The sequence below is a fragment of the Astatotilapia calliptera genome, chromosome 15 (assembly GCF_964374335.1).
Source record: "Astatotilapia calliptera chromosome 15, fAstCal68.1, whole genome shotgun sequence".
NCBI classification, from domain to species: Eukaryota; Metazoa; Chordata; class Actinopteri; order Cichliformes; family Cichlidae; genus Astatotilapia; species Astatotilapia calliptera.
The window spans coordinates 16247333-16272412 of NC_137436.1; the positions used below are offsets into that span (position 1 = coordinate 16247333).

At 40.3% G+C, this 25080-nt stretch overlaps 1 protein-coding gene across 1 annotated transcript in view; it reads left to right on the forward strand.

Annotated features, from left to right (window-relative positions):
- rngtt (RNA guanylyltransferase and 5'-phosphatase) overlaps positions 1–24831 on the forward strand; it is a 120559-nt gene extending 95728 nt beyond the window's left edge. Inside the window, exons 13-16 of the mRNA XM_026143578.2 lie at positions 2709–2809; positions 10910–10976; positions 20406–20529; positions 24438–24831. Of these exons, the coding sequence (XP_025999363.1) occupies positions 2709–2809; positions 10910–10976; positions 20406–20529; positions 24438–24604 (459 nt within the window). The 3' untranslated portion in view covers positions 24605–24831. The remainder of the gene's footprint in view (positions 1–2708; positions 2810–10909; positions 10977–20405; positions 20530–24437) is intronic.
- Positions 24832–25080: the final 249 nt, after the last annotated feature.

The following is a 25080-nucleotide window of genomic DNA, read 5'->3' on the forward strand; positions in this document are numbered from 1 at the left end:
CTAGGAAGAATGAGAAGGAGGCAGGTGGAAACATGAAGTTGCAAGGAATAGAAGAAATGAGGGTGGATGAGTTTAAATACCTGGCGTCAACCATCCAAAGCAATGTCCAGTGCACAGAAAGGAAGAAGTGAGGCAGTGTGGATTGAATGGAGATGAGTGTCAGGAAGGATTTATTAGAACGTAGCAGCAAGAACAAAAGAGAAGGTTTATAACATGTTGTTCATGGTTTGGAGATGTGGCACTAACAGACTAAAGACAGGAGGTGGAGCTAGAGGTGACAGAGTTGAAGATCCTCATATTTTCATTGCCGTGACCAGGAGGGATACGATTAGAAATGAGGTCAGAGACAGCTCAGGTTGCGTGGTTAAAACGTGAGTTACATTTCTGCGTCAGATCTACAACTTAATTTCCATAACTGGAAACCAGTTTTAAGTCTATGATGCAACTGCAAGACTGGTCAACACACACAATAAAGACTTGAATGGCATGGAAGCTTGCGGTGTAGGGATAAAAGAAATTTCCAGTTTCTTTGTAAGTTAGGACGTAGAGTCTAAATCAAGCTTTAGAGAGAGAAGCAAGACTGAGATGGTTTGGACAAAGTATCCTCCCAGGCAGAAGGAATTATAGCAAGACCGCAGAGGACGTTCATGATTTAGTAAAAGAGAGCATGCAGAGGGTTCTTGTAACAGAAGATAAGGTTAAGGTTAGAACCCGTCTTTCCAAAGTGTACCCTGGTTTTCATGGAATGTCAGCTGGAATACAATTCATCCACCTTCAGCGGCTTTCTAAATGGGTAAAACAGATATCGTTAGTTGATAGGTGAAGATAACAATAAAATACTAATTCATTTTTTAACTGTTTGTTGTGGTTTATGCTTCTTTATTCTGAGTGTGTCCCCTTGATGTGTCGTTCCATGACCCCTCATGAATTTGCACCCAATATCTCAGCTTTCATTTATAGTCGCCAGCAGAGGCTCTAAACTTCTTGACTGAAAGGTTTCAGAAGACGTGCTTGGATAAGAAATATCTGGGGAAAATACAGAGCCCATATCACAAAGATTCACATTCACACGGGACTAATGTAAGCGCAGGATCTCCGTGTTTAATAAATTATGGCAGGTAATTGGAGTTCTTTAGCTTTTAAATTACAAACTTGAAAGAATTGCACAAAATGTGGTTCACACACAACCTCCACTGTTATTCCAGATAACTGGCGCTCCCCAGTGAATGCTAGTCCTATGAGCAGAGCTTTAGTGTTGGCACATTATGCAAAGTCTTTTCTATTCTATCTGCATGTCTTTCTCCAGCAGAACATAAAATGATAATTGGTTTGTATTCAACCTTTAGAGAGACACAAATTACCCTGACCAGAATTAAGATCTTTCAGTTAATGGTCAGAATTGTAACCACAGAGCTAAGGATGTACTTAGGGTTTTTTTGGTTTTTTTTATTATTCCCTTTTTCTTTGCTTTTTTTCATTCTTCAAACAACAAATAAAATATTGCTCGTGCCGTGAGTTTATGAAAGGAGAGACTGCTCAAATCTCTGAACACGTAACCCCTTTTGCACATTTATTAAATTACCTAAATGGAGATATAAAAGACAGCTCTTGGACAGCTCCATGAGGCGTCATTATTTGGAACAGGTATAAATGTTTTTTTGCCTTTGCGCAGGCTCAGAAAACATATTGTACCACCAGCAATGTCCTTGAAAATTGACCACAGAGTCACACGATTTAGGTATACTTTTATACTTCCTAGAGATATCGGCTTGGCTTGATTGAAAACTGTTAGCTTGCTGAACTCAGACACCAGGCTTCTTGTTCTTGTTCACGAAGGAGCAGGGCAGGTTTTAGTGATGATTCTCTCATACTGTGTTGATTTACATTTCTTTTCTATAGTACTGCCATGGGGGCATTACGTGGGTTGAGCAGGAACTCCTTATTTAGTAATTTAGTCATGTGTGTGACGGTGCAGGCTCTCCTGAGGAATCCTGTCTGTTTTCCACACATTTCCTTGGAGTAGACTTCTGTTACTGGGCAACCTGACAGTGACAGAATCTGGTCATCTGTTCCCGCCTCCACCCGTCATGCCTTTACATTTCTCATGTTTCACTTCTTTTGATTCATGCCCTTCTGAAATGTCAGGCGTGCATGAATAATCGAAGCGATGGAGAGAAGCATGTTGTTCGCCGTGTGTCATATGTTGCTGCGCAGTGAAACGCAGCAGTGATGTGAAGAATGTAATCATGTTGAATCACTATGCATAATACTTTGTCAAATTTATATTTACTCTTCTATTCTGGTGTTCCCACCATAAATTTTTCATCTTTAATCATTTCTTTTCAAATTTGCAGTGCGTGCAAATTTTCTAATTAGTTCTCTCTTTTTTCACTCAGGCGCTTGTTTGCATTTTATGATGTTTTCGATACTCGAAGGCTAATTTATAACCCGAGATCAATTAGTTTGATGCCAACAGTGCGTCTTAATAGAGGTTCACTTGTATGAGGGTTTTCATCTCATTAGCTGTGACTGTGTGAAAAATTCTGCTCAGCTCATGAATTATTCAACCGTTAATTCTCTTGTGTTTTACGCACACATAAATTTACTCCGCATAGGCCCCGCCCCTTCTTTGAAGGTACATTTCATGTATTTTTATTCCAAAGTGTCTGCCACATTGTAATTTTGTTGGGGTTTGGATTCCTCCACAGAGGTACAAGCCTGGAAGGTGTGACGACATCCTCAAATGGAAGCCCCCCAACCTCAACTCCGTGGACTTTCGTCTCAAGATCACCAAAGTCGGAGGAGAAGGGTACGTCACTGTTGCCAGGGAAACGCTCTGCCTGAGGAATCCAATAGCACCTATGATTTTGTGACACACTGGAGTACTCAGAGACAACCACATGTGCACACATGTGTAAAGTCCAAAGCACACACATTGAATTTCCTTGACATTCATCTTTCAGTTTCTATTTCATCCCATTTCTTTTCTCCTTTCAGATTTCCCTTCTGCCTCAGGGTTCACTTCCTTTTACAGCAGCACAGCTAATGCATGAAAAGTTAATTTCTTTTCCATTTTGCCTAAGCACATTTTTTTCCAGAAGTGCCAGAAGTTTCGTATATGCTGTATGTGCTTTGTGCTCCTCTTTTTCTTGCTTTTTTTCTTTTATTATCCTCTGCTACATAAATTATTCAGCTCCACTGATGTTCGCTCTAACCATTACCCAAGTATACATTACAGCTCCGCAGAAAACAATTCTATACTGGGGAGGTGGAAATCGGAAGGTAATAAAGGCTTACAAATGTGTTTCTTGGGAGGCAGGGTGGTGCAGTGGTTAGCACTGTCAAATTGCAGCTAAACGGTTCAGAGATTAAAGATGCTGGACGACCAGGGCGTTTCTTTTGTTGAACAGTCTTTTTATTATATTTTTGCCATAAAAGAAAATATAATACAAACTATAATAACACAAAATAAGGAAACTATTTAAACATACTCCTCAAACCTCCCTCACCTTGCCCCGGTAATATCAGATCAAAAATATGAACATTGTTAGATATCATTGACATATTTTCTCAGTAATATATCAAAATAAATCGTCGTTTTGTTACAGTAATAACGTTACGGTTATGCGTTAATAATAATAACCTGCCATCCTTTTAACAAAGCTTATAAATGGATAGATTAGAATAATATTTCCCAACAGATCTTTTAATTACATGTCTGAACTTTTCTATGATGATATGATATGATCCTTTCATCCAAAAATAATACAACTTTTGACCAACTACTCTGGTCTACTCGTAAGAGCCAGGCCATTTCTGTGTGTAGTTTGTGTGTTTTCCCTGTTCCAGTTTGCATTAGTTCGCTCCCATTTTTTTTCTCCCTTTAAAACTATATTTGCTCGAGACTCTAGACCAGGTTTGGAGATTCACACATGTACTTCCATGAGTGCATGATGCCCATGTGTTCATTATGAAGTACCTGCTATATTCTCACATGAGCTTCATAAGATATCACACTGACTTTATGCTGGGAAGCTGGCAGGTTAAAGACCAGCTGATGGCCCATCTGACTTCACCAGACATTTGCACTTCCATCTGGTAACGTCTAAATAAGTTCTGGGATACAGAGCATGTGTGAAAATGGCTTACAGTAGGTTAATTCATCATTGTGATTCAAAATCGTTGTCTAGGAATTACCATGCTTCTCACCAAATGTCATCTGAGATGAGCCCCTGGTCTTTCCACTTTGATAAGTAGTTGAATGGATTTATGTTTTGACCACATTTTATTCAATTTAAGCTCAGTATTTTATTATTGGACTAAAGGAGTAGCTTCACATTACTCACAGTTCAAAATATGGGACCTTAGTGAAGTCCTGTATTTCAACTTTTGTCTGAAAAAATCTGTTTTACTCTTCCCTCTCTAATATCGGGCTCCTTTTAAACAGTCTTCCTTCTGATTGGCTAACCTCTGCAAACAGAAGGTTGAATCAGTGGGTGGGGCTTCTGTGCTCACAATCAGAGTTGTGTGCCTGGGATATTTGCAGTCTTTGACATTGACCTGTTTAGAACAGAGTACTTGGAGCAATCAAAGCAATTATATGCATATATAATGACTTCATCATTTGAAAGATTAGATTAGATTATATGAAACTTTATTAATCCCTTGGGTGGGTTCCTCCGGGAAATTCAGTTTCCAGTAGCGCAGCACCGACAGATACAATAAACGGGAATGAGAGCAAGGATATACACAGTCGAATATAAGAAAAAATATTGCGAGTATTGCACAGTGGAGGAAAAAAAGCACTACAGCTCAGTTGTTCCCGCCCTCCTTTGTCCCCCTGTTTCCCCTCCCTCTCTCCTCTAACGAGGAGTTAAACAGCTTGATGGCGTGTGGGACAAAGGAGTTTTTAAGTCTGTTGGCTCTTGACTTTGGGAGAAGCAACCTGTCGCTGAATAGGCTCCTCTGATTATTTACGACCGAGTGCAGAGGATGCCCAGCATTGTCCATAATGTCCAGAAGCATCTTTAATGTCCTTTTCTCTGCCACTGTCACCAGGGTGTCCAGCTTCATGCCGACCACAGAGCCAGCCTTCCTGATTAGTTTTTCCAGCCTGGATGAGTCCTTCTTTGCCGTGCTGCTCCCCCAGCACACCACAGCATAGAACAGTACTTCTGCAACCAACGACTGGTAAAACATCCTCAGGAGCTTCCTGCAGATGTTAAAAGACCTCAGCCTCCTGAGGAAGTACAGTCTTCTTTGGCCTTTTTTATACAGGTGCTGTGTGTTGCATGACCAGTCCAGTTTGTTGTCCACCCACAGCACAAGGTACTTGTATGTGTTGTCCACCTCCACCTCCTCTCCCTCTATCTGAATTGGCAGTGGACCTAGTCTGGACCCACAACCAGTTCTTTGGTCTTTGAGGTGTTGAGTTGCAGGTGGTTTGTGTGACTCCATGTGACAAAGTTCCTCACCAGACTCCTGTACTCCTCTTCCTGATCATCCCAGATACACCCCATGATGGCTGTGTTGTCCGCAAACTTCTGAATATGGCATAATTCAGAGTTATAGCAGAAGTCAGAGGTGTACAGGGTGAAGAGAAGAGGGGACAGCACAGTGTCAGACATGATGTCTTTCAGCCTGACGTACTGTGGTCTGTCAGTGAGGTAGTCGGAGATCCAAGCGACCAGGCAGGGGTCCACCTGCATCCTGTTTAGTTTTTCCTGAAGCAGACAGGGCCGGATTGTATTAAAGGCACTGGAAAGGTCAAGAAACAGGATCCTGACCGTGCCTTTTCCCTTGTCCAGGTGTGAGTGGGCTCTGTGTAGGAGGTACAGGATGGCATCCTCCACTCCGACATCCGCCTTGTAGGCGAACTCTAGTGGGTCCTGGGTATGTTGTACCTGTGGTCGGAGGATGTTGAGGAGGAGCCGCTCTAGGGTCTTCATAAGATGTGACGTCAGTGCCACCGGTCGGAAGTCATTCAGCTCATTGGGCCGGTTCTTTTTGGGGACTGGGACAATGGATGTCTTCCAGAGGGCTGGCACTCTCCCCAGTCGCAGGCTGAGGTTGAAGACTCGTCGTAGCGTCTCCCCAAGTTCAGCAGCACACGCCTTTAGCATCCTAGGACACACCTTGTCTGGGCCTGCTGCATTCCTGGGGCGAAGCTTCCTCAGTTGTTTCCTGACAACTGGGGAGGAGGGGGATGTCATAATGTCAGGGAGGGGGAAAAGCGGGAAGCGAGGGAGATAGGAGTGTAGGGAGAGGGCTCTGTAGTAAAGGTGAGGGTGGGGGGGCTGTGTGCCGGTCAAACCTTAAGAATAAGAGAATATATTATATATAAAAACAAGAAAAAGCATAATACATTGCCTTGAAGAAAATGAATTAAAGGAATACATTTCCCTTGTTAAAGTACATTTGATTTTGAACAAAATCTAATCATGCACCTGCAAATCTGCAGGGTAGATATGCACAAAACATTGTGTTTATTTGTTTTTTTTCCAGAAGACAAATTCAAATAACTCTTCATCTTTTCAATTTGTCCTCTTGTGCCAGTAGGAGGCTGGCGTTTGTGGTTTGGAGCGACTTAAAAATTATTGGATGGATTATTCTGCAGTTTTATAGGTGCTCATTTCCCCTCTGGGGGGGAAAATTCATCACTTCAGTGTTTCTTTCAACCATCATCAGGTCACAATTTTATTATCTCCAAAAGCAATGGCATTCTTGATAGCTTCAGCTCTGGTGTTTGCAATTTACCAAACATTAAACCTGCGGAAACTTGCCTTGTAACTTTGACTTGGCAGTTGCAGTAGATCAAAGCACCGCTGGGCCTGGGTAAAGTCTCACAGAGCTGCTAGCTTGGCTGTAAGATCCAGTGCTCTTTTTTCTGTTTCTGCACATCCTTCAACTCTGTGTTCTTTTCTGCTGTCCAGTCTGTGAGTGCTGTCTGAGTCGCTGTCAGCTTTCTAGAAACACTGCCTTTTCCTTCGAGAGCCAGCTGACCTTAGTGACTGTCCCAGCTTTATAGCCACGAGCCTGCTACCATTTACCTACAGCAGACTGAGAGGATGGCAGCAGAGTACATTCACTCATTCTACTCCGAATCCAGCCAGCAGGCCCACTAGTCAGCGCCTTGAGTCCTCCCTGTGTGTGTAGGAGAACACAGACGGTTATTGTTGCCATTTGAGAATGTTCTGATATTTCCCCAAAAGATGATTTTTTTTGTTTTTTGTTTTTTTGTTGGCAGATGAGCTCTCAACAGACCTCGGTATAGCTTTTCAAATCTCTTCTTAGTCAGAGAGAGAGAGAGAGAGAGAGAAAGAGAGGCATGTACGGAGGTAACAACTGTTTATTCATCAGCCCACACAATCAATCTTTGAGCACATCTTTGCGTACCACAGAGGCATACAGCCTTGCAAGTTTTATTGCCATCTCTGAAAGCAAGCACAGAGGCAGACGGTGATTATTGTGTGACAGGAGAGGTGGAAAACAAGGAAATGGAAAGATGAAGCAGCAAGTTGTGTTGGTGGACATTTCCAGTGCCTCTCCCAAGCATAGAACAGTCTCGACTATTGTATAGATTACTTGAATTATGGATAATTTGAGTCAGTATTCGCTCTGAAGGCAGGATGAGTAATGGTTACATCATCTCCTTTTAGGTGTGCAGTGATTTTAAGAACTTAAAAAATGGAGAATGGTCCAGTCTAAATGGCTTGGGTTGTCTCTGTAGAGCCCAGAGCCCAAGCTTCTCATTACTACTCTTGTACTCTGGGGAGTTGAGTGTCATTACAACATTGCAAACCATATTTTGTGTGTTTAAAGGATCCACAGTCAGACCTCACAGTCAAGTACCTGCCTTGGAAATGCACCAGAAAAGTCAAGAGCAACACAAAGTCAATGCTGTTGAATTTTTGTACTTTACTCTTTTACTGAACTGTTGAGCTCTATCCACTTTTGCATCCAGAGAGGAAAGATTTAGACTGTAATGGAGGCCGAACACGGTGTCAGAGAGTTTGTGTTCACTTATTATGTACAAACAATTAACATACATCGCTTTTTAGAAGCAGCACAGAAGGGTTTGGAATATACACCCACTATAAATCACCAAGTCTGCTGTGAGCTTGTAGCAATTCATCCTTCAGCACAAAGACGAAGGATTCTGCGAACTAGAGTGGAGCGTGTCTTTGAATGGAATTCTGTAGATGACATCTGAAGCGCGGACCACAAGGACATGCGGCTGTATATAGCTGTTACATTTAGACTTCATTTACTGTGCAAGATTCAGAATACTATTCAAGTGGATCTTATTGTGCTTATTCTTATGTATGGATATCTATATGATTAATACAACAGTTGTGGACGATGTCTATATCCTACAGACAGCAGATGAGGCAAATAAAGATTTATCCGTGAATCATGCTAAGCTATACAAGTTACCATAATATGTTCATTTTTACCATTTATTTTTATATTGAACAAATAAACTCACGATCATCAATTAGTCCATCTCTTTATATTAGTTTTTTTTATAGATACAAGTGTATATAGCCTGCACTAGTCCCATATGTTATATCTGCTGCAGTTTGCAGGGCTGTGTTGGTAGGTTGTAGACGTAAGAGATAAAGAAATTAGAAGATGACTTAAGCAATTAGGAGATTAATTTAAGAGCTCTTTATAGTTTCACAGCAATACCTGAAGTTACTGTGGGGTGCCCCTAATGATCTCTTTGTTTTATGAAGGCTCAGTAATTTCTAAATATAGCTGTGGAGCGTAAGAAAACATCAAAAGTTGCATTTCTGATAACTGTTTTTGTCTGACAACAAAATCTTTAAGTACAACATGTGAACATCAGCTAGGTTGCGCTCTGGGTGGATCTGAGTGTCATGGTAATGAATTACTAATCATACTTGAGCTCAACGGAGCTTCTTTCCCCTATCAATCTGTCAAGATGTCATATAAAAATTTATATAGTACGTTAGAATTTTAGATATTTTTTGTGGAGGCTGATTTATGCAACAGAGTAATGTCCCAGTGTCACCCCTAGATATATGTTGTAATAGTGTATCTCATGAAGACAGTGAAGCCATATTGGATAAATTCAGGGTTGTTTTAAGCTACAAACCCAAGAAATTACAGGAGATCGTTTGCATTAGACACACTCTCGTTGCTGAAAATAGTTTAGTTTAGATGAGCCAGCTGCCTGAATGGAGCATGCGACGCCCACTTTATGACAGTGACGAACACTGTTGTGACATCAGAGGAATCGGGCATTGTAGCTGTCCGGTTGAAGTCATGTCGCTGCCTGATTTGACTGAGTAGGGTATTTTGCACCTGTGTCAGAGGTTGTCCAAACTGGTTGCTGTGCATGTTCAAAAATGACTCTTTTATAGTTGTTTGCCCTAATAGGGTTTAGTGAAGCTCAGTTCAACCTCAGAGCGTCTAATGGCTTTCCATTGAGGAAATAGCTCAGATATAGTGACCAGAGTATTGGTATGAGGGTAGTGGTGCATGATGCAGTATTTTATCATGCTTCAGTCCTAGTATTAACATTTTTTTAAACATATGTTTGTTTGTTTGTTTGTTTTTCATTGATACTGAGTCCTATGACCCTTTCTAATCTCTTGCTTAATTTACGTTTGATCTTTTGCTTCTGTTGGAATAGTGTTCAGCTACTATAGTTCCGAGTTCATGCTGTTTGCAGACTGCATTGACATTTAACAGCGCCTTGGTTGTTTGTACAGAATCTCCCGCCTTGTTCTGCGTTAAAAACCTTTTATTTTTCTTCTGTATGGTTAAATTCTCTTGTTGTAGCACTATTCGCCTCACCCCAGCTCAGATGAAAATTGATGCTTCGGTGTAATTTACACATGACCCTGTAAGTGAAACACAGCTTAGAGCTGTGCAATAGTCTGTGAACCACAACAAGAGTCTCTGCTTTAGAGACTGTGTTCCAAACCTTATCTTATCTGTTTCTGCACCTTTTGTATGGCCTCTGGGACTATCTCATGGATGCTTTAGGAGAAATGGTGTCAGCACAAGGGCACTTTTCTTGTTTTTGAATCCTGCGTGTTTACAAAAGTGGTCACAATGTGTAGGTCCAAAGTAATAGTTGAGGTAATGATGGGACTGGACACGCTGTTGTAAGATCTTGGCGCTGGACAGTGTCCATCACGGCATGGCTATTTGGCTCTTTTAATGTCTCCTGCTGCTTCCTTCCTGCCTCTGCTAGCTATCATTAGACCAGAGGGGGTTGAAATGGATGGAAAGATGGTCTCCAATTTCAGCTCCGACTGAAATCTGCGTGCTGGATCAGACTGTGTAACTGCACTGTTGTTTAGCCGTCACTTTAGCTCAGCGGCCCCCTTATTTTCATTCTAAAAATGGTTAACTAATATGAAGCCAGTGCCCATGCTTGTATGCGCAGTCTGTGGCACACATAGCATCAGACAAAGTGTCTGGAAATAACTACAGGCACATGGGGGTGTTTTTGGTGGAGCATGCTGGGGAACAGTATGTGATTAAGACATCTGTTGGTGAGCTGTGAGACACATGTTTGTCGAATTGAGAGCTGCGCACGCAAGATCAAAACCTTCACTTTAAAACCCAACAGCCTGTTAAGATGACAATCACCTGGAGATTAGTTTTATACAATGTCCATGCTGTTGGGTTTAGTCTGTATGTGACTTAGACTTTATTATTGCATTGCACTATAAACACGCCTATACTCTAGTTTAAAAAACATCAAGCTGTGCCGAGTGACAGAAGGGCTTCGAGAGGTGTAATCTCACGTCTCTACCATTCTGTTACTAGCTGCAAAATGCAGGCGACATAGTGATTTCTTTGCAGCTCTTACTGAGATCCTGTGCTGAGTGTGTTGCTGGTGTTAACTGAGATCATTTTGTCTTTACAGGCTACTACCACAGACCTTTGGCTTCCTCTATGTTGGCAACTACGACAGGCCCTTTGCGCAGATGAAGGTGAGAAATAAAATAAAGCATTGTACCAAAAAACCAAAGCCTCCATCCTCATCCAGCTTTAAATTAGCTTTGTGTAAAATGTCTGATTATTTTTATTTTTTTTATTTTTTTTAAAGGTGTGTGGTTAGGCAAAACTGCAGTTGATTATAAATTAGTCCTCCAACCACTTTTACAAGTGTAATCTTAATTTTCCTTTTCCATTAACACATTTTCTCATATTTTAAAATCGCTGGTTTCCCAGTTAGCTTCAGGTTTTACTTCCAGTGGCTCCATGTGTAGTGGTTTGTGCAAAGATCCCAGGTTCAATCCCCAGAAAAAGCACAAATTCCTGATCTGTGGCACAACCTGCAGTGAAAAAGGAATCAGCCGAAAGTAGCTTTATTTCTATTTCTAGAACCTCTTAAGTCTTCACGTGTGGTTATTATATACATTCAGTGTAATATTTAATCAGATAATATTTTTTTGCTGCCTACTGCTCACATTTTTAAATTAAATAGCTGCAGTTTCCTTTTTCTTACAAAAAATACCTGATCTCATTAGTAAAGGTTAAACTGTTTGCCCAGATATTTCAGTAAATTTATATGTGTGTTTGATAACATGGAGTTTGTAGTAGAATTGTATATTCACATTTAATATATCTGCAGTACCGCGCTGATAAAATGTGTTATACCACCTACCATAAAACAATAAAATAGCAATATTTTAGAAATCCCAAATTAGACATTTTTAAACCCAAATTGGAACAACTACACTCGAATTCTCTGAGAAGAAGAAATTAATCAAGCATAACATTCAAATGCTACATTTTGGGCAATTTATTAATTAATATCAACACCTTTTCTATGAAAGTTTGGCCTTTTTTTGTTTCATGTCAGACATAAACAATTTGAATTTATGTTCCAGGATGCAGAAAGTTGATAAGGCCATTCTGGACTTTCTGACTTGCAAAAGTTGAAACAATTAATAGGATAATGCATTTACCTATTAGAGACTGTGTCGAATCGTTGGGTGCTTGACAGATGTTGAGCAGGTAAACATAGAAGCAAGAAGACAACAAATGTACTGTTGGAAAGTTACTCTTACAGAATGAGTGTGGCGAGTCATCATGCTTGTGTCATGTTAAATTGATGCATGTTGCTGTAAAAAGTGGTAAACAAAATGCATTTGGAAGCTCCACATAACAGTGATGTTCAGTTCAACGGGTTTCATAGTTGCATAATGTCTGCTGTGTGTGAATACACAGTTGAGATGACATCATCAGACATTTGACCAACAGCAACACAGACTCGGTCCTGTGCACTCCAGTGATAGCTACCATCGCATCACCATCATATATTGGTTAGGGTCCATTAATTTAGAATGAAAATTTGCCAGTCTGAGGCAGCTGACGAGCAACATGTGTTTCCATTTGTTTTACTTTGCTGTAAATTTCCATGAAATGACTTGTAGCATTTGTAGCCTTTTCAGTCATGGTTCAAAAACACAGTAAACAAGCTTTTCTTTTCCCTATCGTATCGTCTTGTCGTGCCAGATTCCCATGTATCAGCCCTGGGCTCTGTCACCAAACACGGCAGATTCTGTTTACTGCTCGGTCTCTAACCTTCTCACGGGGTGTCGGAGCAAAAGCTGCAGCCCCGGGGTCATCCTCTGTCAGATTGCATGTTGTTATTTTTGTGGTAAAATGTGTTTTACAGTAAGTCCGAATGTGAATATGCTAAAAATGGTAATTACTTGTCATCGCTGGACTTGATGACTTGTGGTTTTAGTCAGAAAGGCTGTTCCTGATAAATCTGACACCTCTACACAGCCTGTGTGTGCGTTTGTTGTCTGCTGTGCTCTGTCACACAATGGTTTTGACATTCATCGCCTTCCTTGTGGCTGTGCTAGTAATTTCAACGTGCCTATTAGATGCATTTGGAGGCATATCCAGTTTCCACTATATTGAAATCCATTTAGCTGCTGTTGAGAGAAATCAAACCAACTTTGTGTGTGATAGGAAAAATGTTGTAATCTTCACGAAAACTTGTTTTATTGGCTCAGTCTTCCAATTTAGTTCCTTATTGTTGTAATTTCTTACATTGTCTGCACCTACAGGGTATAGGTAAAGTGAATATTTGGAAGGGATGTTGTCTGAGAATTTATCAGCTGAGTGCTTCAGAAAGAAGTCTGCTGTCTCACAAATATTGCGAGACAGCAGACTTCTGGAAAACATTTGTGTGGCTCTCTAAATGCTGTTTGGAATTAATGAGTATTTACTGAAAAATGGTCTAATTATAATAAGCATGTCTGGACTTATTTATGACTTGCTGTTTGTTAAAAATTCAGCTGTAATTAGAGTTTAGAAAGAAAGTCTTTGAAGCCATGTAATGTAAATAAAAACAGTAATGTTCTGGAAACAGTTTAAGTCAAGTCAGTGCAATTACAAGCTAAAAAAAAACACAAGTACTAAAACCACTCATAACAGTATTTATTTTATCATATTTATTTATAGCAGTATTTAATGTTTTTCCTGTATTTTCTTATCCCCATCCCAAATTTTGCAAACATGTTGCTCACATTAAATTCATCATGAGCATGTTTTTCAAAACACTACAAAAAATGTTGGTTTCTTCCTTTTGATATGTTGTTTTTATACTTTAATTAAATGCACAGTATAAATCATTTGTAAATTTGTGTAATTTTTCTTTCTTTATTTTATCATTTTAGCTTTTTTGGAAACAGGATTTTATTTGTGACCCGGGTTAGGCCACAGGCCTAGAGACTGGTTGATGGCTCTCTTGGGACCGCCACTTGCTTTGAAATGAGTATTCTCCAACTGGTTGCTGGAGGTTACCGGTAGTCACTGTGAAATCGATTGCTAAAGCCCCTTTCACTAAGGCTGAGAGACCCATCAGTGACCCCCTGACAACCAAAGGTTGCTAGGAAACGATGGGCAGTCCTTGACAGGTTAGCATGTGGTTGCTGTAGGTTGAGTCACCAAGAGTGTGCTGCACTGAAAACCTCCTTACGATTGATTTGGTCACTGGCAGATTGCTGTGGGCGCCCATGGTATGCATGGAGGATGCTGACTTGTGAGAAAACACTCACCAACTACTCACCAAGCTGTGATGAAACTGAAAACGTGTATCAGAAATAGAAAAGTGTTACATAATTAGACCTTTATTTTTTGACTATACGGGTTCACAAACTGGGGTTGACTCACATGCTTGGGTTGTCATTATTCCTAGACTTTCAAAAACATTTCCACCGTGACGTCAGCATTTGGTTTGCGGGTTGCCATTTTGAAGCATCAAGTTTGCATTTCTGCCATTGCCATTTTATTTTTGAACCAGAAGCGATCATAATTGGGCAAGAGGATGGAGTAGCACCCAAAACCTGGTTGCAGAAAAATACTCAATACATTTGAACTCTGAAATTTGTCACTACAGGATTGCCTGGACCACAATCTAGGGACCACCCACTGGTCCCACCCACATGGACCACTATTTAGCTAATGTCATTCATTTAAAATCACAAATGATATTTTGGCTCATGGAAAGAATATTTATTTAGTATTTCATAGAAACACTTTATGAAATACACTTTTTTGGGACTCTGTTGAAGCTGGAGATGTTTCAAGGCAGTCATATTGCACTTCTGGACTAGCTTGATTTTTTGTTCCCAACACAGTGGATATGTGGGTTTTTCATAGAAGTATGGTCTTGATGTTTTTTTTTCACAAACTTAGTCTGTTTGAGTCAAACTCTTGTTCGTTTTCCACCCTTGTGTGTGTGTTGTTGTTTTTTTGTTTTTGTTTTTTCCAGAATATACAATAGTTTCGCCTTAAAAATTTGGAAAAGAAATGCATAAAAAGAAAAGAATGCAAAGTAGTAAATTTTACAGCTTATCTGCTCCAAAGCAGGGCATCTTCTATGTGTACGTTTTTGTTGCTCCTACTCCAGATGCATCTTGCCAATAAGTGCATTGAACTTCTCATGTGGTTTATTATTGACGCATTTTGAATCCTTTGGAGTTTGACTGGAGTTGCGAAAATGAATCAAAAGTCATACACTTTTGTTACATGACTTAATTTCAAGGCATTCAGACTTAGGGTCTAATCAAAACACCTACGTCGGTGTGTCTTTGCTTTGAGGAAGTTGAGATTTGAGAGTTTATCAGCGTGGAATTCACCTGCTGAGCGCTGAATTGTAATTTATACGACTTATGTATTTCTAAGTAAGCGAACAGTTACGCAAAGACATATTTTATTGTGTTTAATCTGTGGCAGGACTTTATTGAAATGTTATTGAAGTGATTTGGATTTTTCAGACATTTTTTTTTTTAGACTTTTCCTGGATATTGTTGAATCTAAATTGTGGGATTTAAAAAAAAAAAAGTATGAATACTGTGTAATTAAAAGTGCTGTCACAGGAAAACACTCAGTCATGCTGCAGACCAAAACAAACCAACCAGTTAAAAGTTTGAGAAGTTTTTGGAGCAGTTGTTGTTTAACTGCCAGATTCGACAGTGCGCCGCATGCCTGCTCGCCTCTAATTTGCCTCATTTACACATTATTACCTTGTTATGCTCATCTTTCTTTTTCGATGCGGCAGCCAATCTGAATGTGTGGGATAATGATTGTTATTATACATATTCACCAGAGACCTCAATCCTGATGTCATCTCGCACATTCAAAAGGAGTCGTGGAGTGGTCGGAAGTCCCATTTGTTTGTTCTGGCACAGCTATTCAAGGGCACATATAGCTGTAATTACATAGTAGATAATGCAGCTGATCTGTGACAAATATTTTAACTTTACTACTGAACATTTGTCTTGTGAGTCATCCTGTTGAATTGTGTGTGTTTTAGTGGAAACTAATATTAATAGGGAGGAGATGTTAGCGTATTCTTTTTGAGCATGCATCATATATTAGGATTGAATATTGATACAGTCTATCCAGAATCTTATTTCCTTCGAGGGTGCGTTTGTTCATAGTCTTACTTTTGCATCTTATATCATTTCCACACTTATACGTTATTTCATCCAGTTTCTCGTTATTAAAATGGGCCCGGGTGCTGCAGTGCCGCAGACCTCCGGGCCCCTTCTGATTAAGTCGAGAATGAAACAAAGGCAGGGTCAGTCACAGAGAGGCGTGATGGGGAAAATAAAACAGCTATTCAAGGAAATTACAAACTTTGTTTATTCGTCTGACATCATACTGTAGCATAATGCGCTCGTACAATAGTCCCCACAGGATCCAGTATTTGATAAGGAAGCAGGGCGACTGCCTGCGTGCTGTGTACAGGTTGGTAAAAGGTCAGATATCATAAATTCCAGTAGTCTGGAGCTAATTTTGGTCCCGCTGCTGCTGCTGCTTCTTCTTCTTCTTCTTTTTTGCACGATGTAGTGAATCTCGAGCAGCTCGATTTGCGTGAAGTGTTTCCAGCTGGGCGTCGTGTACCTGGAGTCCAGTGTTTTAACGATGCATGAAACTATACATTTTTACACATAAATTGTGAGTATTTATTACACAGCGTGCTGCGGGGAAAGGCTTGTTCTAACATTTGAGCCCAAGGTTTATTTGTTAGCACCTGGCGGCTCTTTTTTGCTTCTCATCCGTAAATACTCTGCATACTCTTTCACGCGATTCAGTCTCAACAGGATCTTGAGCTTTATTGTGAAAGGTGTATGTGGAAAATAAACAAGTGGACACGCGATGGTTTTACCGTCGTTGTTGCTAACGACAACGCATAAAAACAGGCTCTTGTCCGTCCGTAGTGTGGTTATATTAAATATAAGAGAAAGAGAGAACTTTAAGAAATTAATGTAGCCACTACAGTGACCATCAAAACGATGAAAAAATATTGCCGTAAACAGTTTATTTTGCGACACCACGAAACAAACGATAGACGTTTTTATATCTTCATCCGATATATATCGTTATATCGAACAGCCCTATTTGTAACTTGAACTGCCTGAGGTCAGCGCTACTATAAACTCCCTGACCAGAATAATAAAAATTGATACACAGGACAAGATAACAGCATTGTTACCTTAATGATTGGCTATTTTTATTTTTTACTGCTGCATATATGAAGCGATAATGCCTTAAAATTTTTAAATCAAAATTTCTAAACTGTGGGAGACAGAATATATTACTGGGGAATTAACATTGTACAGTCACAAGAAATCCTTAGTGGGATTATCAGATGACACACTGGCACTGTACCACTAATGTGAATGGAAATTGCATTCATTAAGACATAATCACGTCATGAGTAATTAGTGTTTTTATGAACATGAGCCTGGATATTAAAAATACAACTCTCCAGCATGCACGATACTGTGAAAAGGTTTCAGGAATCAGATTCAGACTTTAGTCACTCCCTGGAAATCCTGTTCTGTTTTCTTGCGATTGTTCTTCTGCAGTGCTCAGAACAGCAACCCTTCAGCTATAGTGTCATTTTGTGGAATGGACGCTGTGGAAATGGAGCTCTCGTCAGCAACGATGATGCTTGACATGAAACAAAGTCGAGTCAGTTTAAAGGGAAGTTGTTTCTCTCTTGCAAGTGGTCATAACAGTGGTTTGATCAGTCAAGTCCTGGAACTTTTTCAGTATGACCAATCATAACCTCCGTGTCTTTTCACTGAGCCTTGATACTTGGGGAAAAAAGAGCTCTCTCATCACGTTTTAGTAAAAAAAAAAAAAAAAATTGTCCACAACAAAAGGCTGCTTTTCTTCCTTGTCAGCCATGTTTATATTTGCTGTATATATTTCTGATTGTTTCAGGATTTGAATAGAAGGCAGGCAGCAGAGCGCTTCTGCTCTGCAATAGTGCAACATTGGCTGATAAAGAGTTTGACTGCCAAAGTCCCTGATAACTGGTGGCACACGTGTGCTGCCATAATGAGACAGATTTGGATGGATTAAGCACCAAGTGGTGATGGAAAATGGCAGCCAACATGTCACCCTTCACCAGCAGGAAGAGATCCAGCCTGTAGCAGCACGTCCCGCCTGCCTGTACTGCCCTTCACAGCTTGCTGGCAGTTTGATGTGTGGAGCTTTAGGAAAGCTCAGAGATTCTGTCGCTGCTTTACATCATCTACAATTCTTCTCCTAGTAAAAAAAAAAAAAATGTTTGACTTGGCTTCAAAATAAGCTCTCAGTAGTTTTGTCAATATTTAACAGTTACAGCTGCAAATCAATTTAGAGGCCATTTAGTGTGTTTATCTAAAAAGCTATTTTTAAAAGATGTCTGTTTAGTCTGGATTCTTTCTCTCACTTTCTGTCTTCCTTTCTCACAAGCGTTCTTGCTTCCTGTGTGAATTCGACCCCCACTGTTAGCCCAGATGCACCACGCTCCAGGATCACATAAGCTCTTACTTTGTGTTTTTTAGCGTCTTGCCAAATACTGGTGCTTTCCTGGCAACTCCAGTCACTCTCTGACCTCAGCTAAAGGTTGCGTGTTCACGCTGAACCCCGGAGGTATTCGTCATTTTTACTCTCTGCGAGGCCAAGGTGAAAAGTCACATCACAGCACCTCATAGCAACTCATGTCATTGCTTATTCTATTGCGTATTTTAAAAGCGTGCAATTGCACGTGACCGCTTCAGCTGCACTTTTTGTCTTCCACGTTCCCAGCAGCTACAAGATTTGCATTTTTCCAAGTCTCGACAATCCTCTCAGTCCCTCGACAAATAAACAACAGATGCTCAAATGTCTTCTTTGACTCATGCTTGATCTTCAGTATCGTGTGCCATTTTCTTATACTTCAGCAGTGTTACAGTGTGCTCAGTGTGTAGAGCTGATTTTGTTTTCAAAGCAAAGTGTGATGTAATAAGTCAGTGATCCTGTGTAGCTCAGTAGGTGGAGCAGGAGCTGTTGCACTGCTTTATTGAGAGATGAAATACAGACACTCGTGTTGTGTTAGTGTTTGTATGTGCTGATGTGTTATTGTAGGTCCTTCTGAAGCAATGCAGCTGTGTTTAATGATCAAAAATAAAGATTAACTACATGATTAGCTTCCGTCATACTTCTGCATGAAGCATCAGAGCCTCGTCTTACATTCAAAGAAGCATGCTTCCTAAAGTCACACCACAGTTGATTTCGATTTATTACATTTAAACCTTCCATGTCTAAACTACAATACTTTATAGCCTGTGCTTTTGATGTTTTCATCTTCTAAAAGGTACAGTTACACAATTATTTAATACTGATGCTAAAAATCAATTGAAACTTGAAGGAAATGTGTGACACAAGAAGAATAACATAAGAATTTAAACTACTGTACATAAAAAAAGCTTGTGCCCAAATAGTATTAAAGACCAATACAAATAGCAACATACATTCATTTAATAGAAACCTAAAATTTATAACTGTGGAAAATGGATGTTAATGTGAACATTAACTCATGGTACATTTATCCTTTAATTTCAAAAATGTCACCCAAAATATTTCTGTATAAGACTTCTGAGTCTTCTTGAGTGTTTTCTCTCCTAGAGAGATCCTTGGTCTCAGAAGATTCCCACAAGACATGTCAGTATTTGCTTCAGTCAAATGTTGCCGCTACTTGAATAAGACATTCAGTTAATCTGCACAGTGAGCTGCATATTACTGCGTTTCAGTGAAGACCAGTCAAGTCAAAAGTCGTTTATTTCCATCTGTAGTAATTTGGTGACATGGCTCTGTGCTGGAACCTCCCTGATGCACAGAGACCTGCAGCTCACTGGGTATTTTCTCTGTACACCCTAGAGATGGTTGTGGGAGAAAATCCCAGCAGATCACCAGTTTCTGAAATATTTCCACCAGCCAGTCTGGCACCATCAGCCATGACACATTTAAAGCCACTTAAATCACCTTTCTCAGCCATTGTCATGCTCAATTTCTCCATGACTATAAACAAAAGTATAACAAGTCATCTTTAAACACTGTTTCCAGAATTAGTTGTGCCATTTGGATGTGTAGAGTGATATCTGCTAAGCCATCAGCTAATGTGGCACTGAGATTAGCTGATCTTTGTGGCCTGTATGAACCAACGGTCAGTTTAATCCCAATTTAGTGCTCTGTCATTGCAATTTGCTTTGCTTTTGTAGAATTGAATGCATCGGGCATAGAGCAGCCTTAAGTTTAAGTCTTTTTCCTCTTGATGTCTTCTAAAAGTATCTAATTAGTATCAGTAATAACAAAATTGATGATGATGATAAAGAAAATGTGAAGAAATTGCAGTTGTGTGTGTCATTTATCAAAAGTAGCTGCATTGATCAGTTGTGCAGCATGTGCCTGAAACCTTTTACAATGATTCAGCTCAAAGTAAAAAGCAAGGCTGTGGTAAACCAGACCATAATACCCCACCTAGATTCACGATTTTTAACGTGTGATAAGAGAAAAGAATATGCTTTGTATTCGCTCACATTAAAGGCACGCGCCGTCTCTCATCTCTGTCTGCGCAGGCCACTAAAGAGCTGAAACAATACGACAACAAGATCATTGAGTGCACCTTTACCAACAACAGCTGGGTGTTCATGAGGCAAAGGGTGGACAAGAGCTTCCCGAACTCCTATGATACAGCCATGGGTGAGTCTTTGTCCTTCTCCTTCCAGCCGTTATTTTTAATATCCCACTGTCTCCTGTATCTGAGTCTAAATCTGTGCAAATAACAGCCAGTCAGCCTGTGATTAATGGGTTATTTTATCTATATTTCTTTTATTTGTATTTGCAACAGCCTCAGTTTTATTTCTGCATTGTGAGACTGTGTATGCGGAGGGGCAGATGTTATGTTGTGTACTCTCCATTAAGAATGCACACTGACACTGTGGCCTTGTCTTTGGAGCTGAGGACAAGTTGTTTTCTTTAGCTCCTCACTGTGAATAGAGTAGCTGACATTTTGCCACACAATTTCCAATCTTTAAGAGGTTTTACTGTCGTGAATGGGAATGCGCATGATATATTATTGGCTGATAAGCGAGAAAATGAAATCATTGTTACTGTTTCAATAATGAAAGTTCAGCCGATAATTAAATCTGATAGCACGGTGCATGCTGCGGATGTTAGCAATCATTTTTTACTTTTTGCTTTTTTTTTTTCTTCTGCTCTTTGCTTGCTGCCTGAGGGCAAGGCTGAGCTCCTCATGCAGAACAGTGGAGTTAAAGAAACTTTAGACGACGCTCGTTCATCTGTACGACAAACTCTACAAACAGTTTATCAAACAGGTTGATCAAGTAGAATATAAATGTCTTTAACTGCCCGTCGAGATGTTAACCTGCTGCCTCTGCTTCATCCACAGCCATTTTCACACATTACTCATGATGCCTCTAGCAAATTGTTATGAACAATCTACAGACTAATAGATAATCTCCGTACCGATTAAGCTTAATGTACAGTGGTTTTTTGTCTTAATATTAAAATTAAATGTTTTGTCTGTTGCTAAGAAATCATTGGCAGCATCACAGTATTTATGAAGACTTTCTGGGGGCCTTACAAGATAGCATTTTCCAAGCACCTGTTTACAATCCCAGAACCAATTAAGCTGGTTTGGGCTCAAAATATTTCCATGTACTGTTCAGCTAGCTACCTGGGTTGCTAATAAGCCAAGCTGCTAGTCTGCAGGAATGTTCACTTGAACAGACGCGTGATAAGAGCGAGACATGACAATCAAAGGAAGCTAAATGGAAAACTGTAGCAGCAAAGATGGCCTTTCTCCTGCCCCTGACCCAAAGAACCAATCAGTAGAAACCATAAGTCGGTCTTATAATTGTGCTGATTAATGCGCACAGTGGAGGGTCACGCAGCGTCAGCCGTATGATGTATCTTATTACTTGTAGATAAAACTACTTGTCGTTTGTCTTTGTAGTAAAGCTAGTAAAGCTTATTAGGAAAGAATTATGCCTTTGGGGCAAAGTCACCACACCACACATTTTTTCTATACATGCTGGTTTTTGTTTAGTTGTCCAGGGTTCGACCGCTTTGAGCATTGACATAAACTGTGGTTCTCTCCCTGTTCAGTGAGACAGGGTCTTGTTTGGTGGAGCCACATTGGCTGCAGAGGGGCAACGCCAGCTTCTCAAAGGGCTTTGATTGTGCCCTGAGAGATACATGCAGTAGGGTGGTGTGAGATTCTATCAGCTGTGGTGCTTAAATGATGCTCAGTTGGAACTTAGGGCCCCAAATTGTGCTGAGAAGAAATCCCCCTACCATCAACATCACCACCAGCCTGAACCATTAATAGTAGACAGGATGAATACATGATTTCATGGTGCTTATGCTAAATTCTGAACAAATCCCAACCATGCAAATGTAGAAATGGAGACTCATCTGATCAGGCAGCGTTTTTCCAATCCTCTATTGTCCAATTTTGGTGGTCCGGTGTGAATTGCAGCCTCAGTTTCTTCCGCTGCTTTAAGGCATCTGCTTTGAGGCTCTGCATTTTTACGCTGTTGGTCTTCTGCACACTTTGGCAATAAAGTGTTTTGCTGTATAGTTTTTTGTACATATATAATGATGCATTTTTTAACTTTTTTTTAAGTACAAGGATTTGCTTGTCTTGTGCTTGTACATTTAAGTCTCTTTAATGAGGTTTTAATGAGCTATGGGTCTTAAAGTTAGAATAAATTGTGAGTTCTCAGTCTGAGTACCCTTTCTTCCTCTCCACCAGCAGCACCCCTAGAGCAGTAAAGAGGTAGATGTTGTGAGAGAGGATAAACGCTACCACAGAGCTGTCAGACAATTTATTAGTTCAAGGGCTTTAATCTGGCCCGGGTTATGGTCTCTCAGACCTACTTCGGTGCAACGACATCAGTCAAAAATCAAATATGTTTGCAGTCGATTCACACGGACACGCTCGAAGGTGGAATGAAAATCCAGCTGTGATGGACTGCAAACGTTATCCATGCACATTTTTAGGCCATCTCTTGCAGTTAGGCAATGCAACCCTAGGCTTTCATTTCACCTCCACAGTTAATGGCTGTCTTGAAGACAGTGCAGATGTGGCACTACTTCTAATATATTTTCAAATAATGGACTTATAATGGGAAATGCATGAAAAGGGGAAAACGATTACAAATTCAATGCTTCAATCAAATTGGGTTTCATTTCACAAGTTGTGATTTTTGTTTTAAACTTTAAAGTTCTCCCCCACGTGCCACATGCTATGAAAATGCACAGCAACCACAACAGGAGAAACAAATGGACACAAACAAAGCAGAGCAAGGCGAGGACAGAATGCAAAAATAATAGATAAACACGGCAATAAACCATGTTTGTGTAGCACTTAATCTAAATGCTGAGTTCACAGCGCTATGCAAGGAGGAGCATAAAAGTACATATTGAAGCAATAAAAACAAGAAGCACAAGCGAGGGAAAACACATTTAAAGAATGAACGAAATTGATTGAAGAAGATAGAAAAGATGGTCCTGAATTATTGAGCTTTAGATCCCGAGGCGGACTGTTGTACAGCCTCGGAGCCCAGATGGCAAAAGCGCCTTTTATCTCAAATCTGGTCAGATAGTAACACATTTGTCCCCGAGCTGATAACATTTCGCTTCATTTAGAGGCTGGATATAGTCGTCAGTGTGCTGCTGGTATTATGGCACTGTCATAACCGTGCAGAGGGAGCTGTGGAGCAGGAGGGGCTTTTTTCTAGCACTCAAAATCAAAAAGTCCATATCATGTTTCCGTAGACAGTGGGAGTGACTCAAAAGTTGGTGTGTGTCTGTGATAAAATAGTGGTTAAAATGTACTTTAGCAGCTTGGATGCGTGTCGAATCCTCTCTGATTAATATAATTATGAATCATTAATTTAGGTGTTTTTGCATCATCCACACCATCATCAGAGAATGCAGTTGTTTCAGGTGCCTGAATCTTTCTGTTATGCACAAGGTGTCTCTTGCTTTTAAATCTCGAGAGTGGACGGTCAGTGATGACGTTAAGTTTTTCGTTTTTTCCACCAGGCCATCTTAGGTTATAAAAGAAAAATGGCTCCATAGTATAGCGGGGTTGTGTTAGGATAGACATTTGGCACATACTGAGACATGCAGAGTTACCTGCTGTGGCGACGTAACTTTTATGCCAGGACATCTCTGAGGCGGGCGTGGCTCAAGAGGCAGAGCAGGTCATCTACCAGTCAGTTCAATCATTGGCTCATCTTTTCAACATGCCCGCAAGATACTGACCCCTAAATTGGTCCTGGTACAGCCACCAGTGTGTGTGCGTGCATGTTAGAAGGTGTGTGAATGGATTGTAGGACTTTGAGTCATGATACATGAAACAGGCAGTTCTAGTGTACATCATGACTCGCCTTTGCATCTTTGTGTTTTGCTTTACTTTGACTCACTGGCTCTGTTTAGGAAGAGATTAGCAAGAGACAGACTGCATTATTTGATCACCTGGGAATGAGAACATGCTTGAAAGAACCATGAATTCACTGTTGCTGGAAAAGCCTGTCGGCATTTCTATTGTAACTTCCTTTCTCCTTTTTTTTGTCCAGCTGTGTGTCAAAGCATCCGGGAGCCCGTCACTAAGGAAATCCTTTTGGAGTATCTGGACCGCTGTGCTCAGGGAGCACAATCCCAAAACCGGAAAAACCCGCGAGACCCAGACTCTGAGCTAATGCCCCCTCCCCCTCCAAAGAGACCCAACCGGGCCATCCCGTAGCCCGTAGCTACGCCTTTGGGACTGCTCCACGGTTACGGTGTACATCCAGCCACTCACACCCCAACAGATAAAGGACATTTCAAGGCTTTCTTACCTGCAGCACGTTTGCTTTATCAGCCCATACATTTCGGGGCACCAGAAAACCTCGATGTCATTAAATTACATTGTAGACCTCTTTGTAGCTTTAATTGCCTGTGTTCTTATTAAAATGTTTAAAAAAAAAAAAATTACGCTTAGGTAATTTTTTTTTTCATTGTTTTGCTGTTTATAATTTTAAACAACTGAGCTAATTGGTATTTATTTACTTGGGAATTGTTATAGCAACAAATAACACCTGACAAACCGTGTTCATGTTTTGTCAACTAGTTCCTTAATTTGATTTTGAAAGAGGAGTAAACATCTTTAAAGCTCAGTCTGCTGTCTTGATGAGTCTACACTACAAAAATAGTTTCCACCATCAGGTCTCATGTAGATTT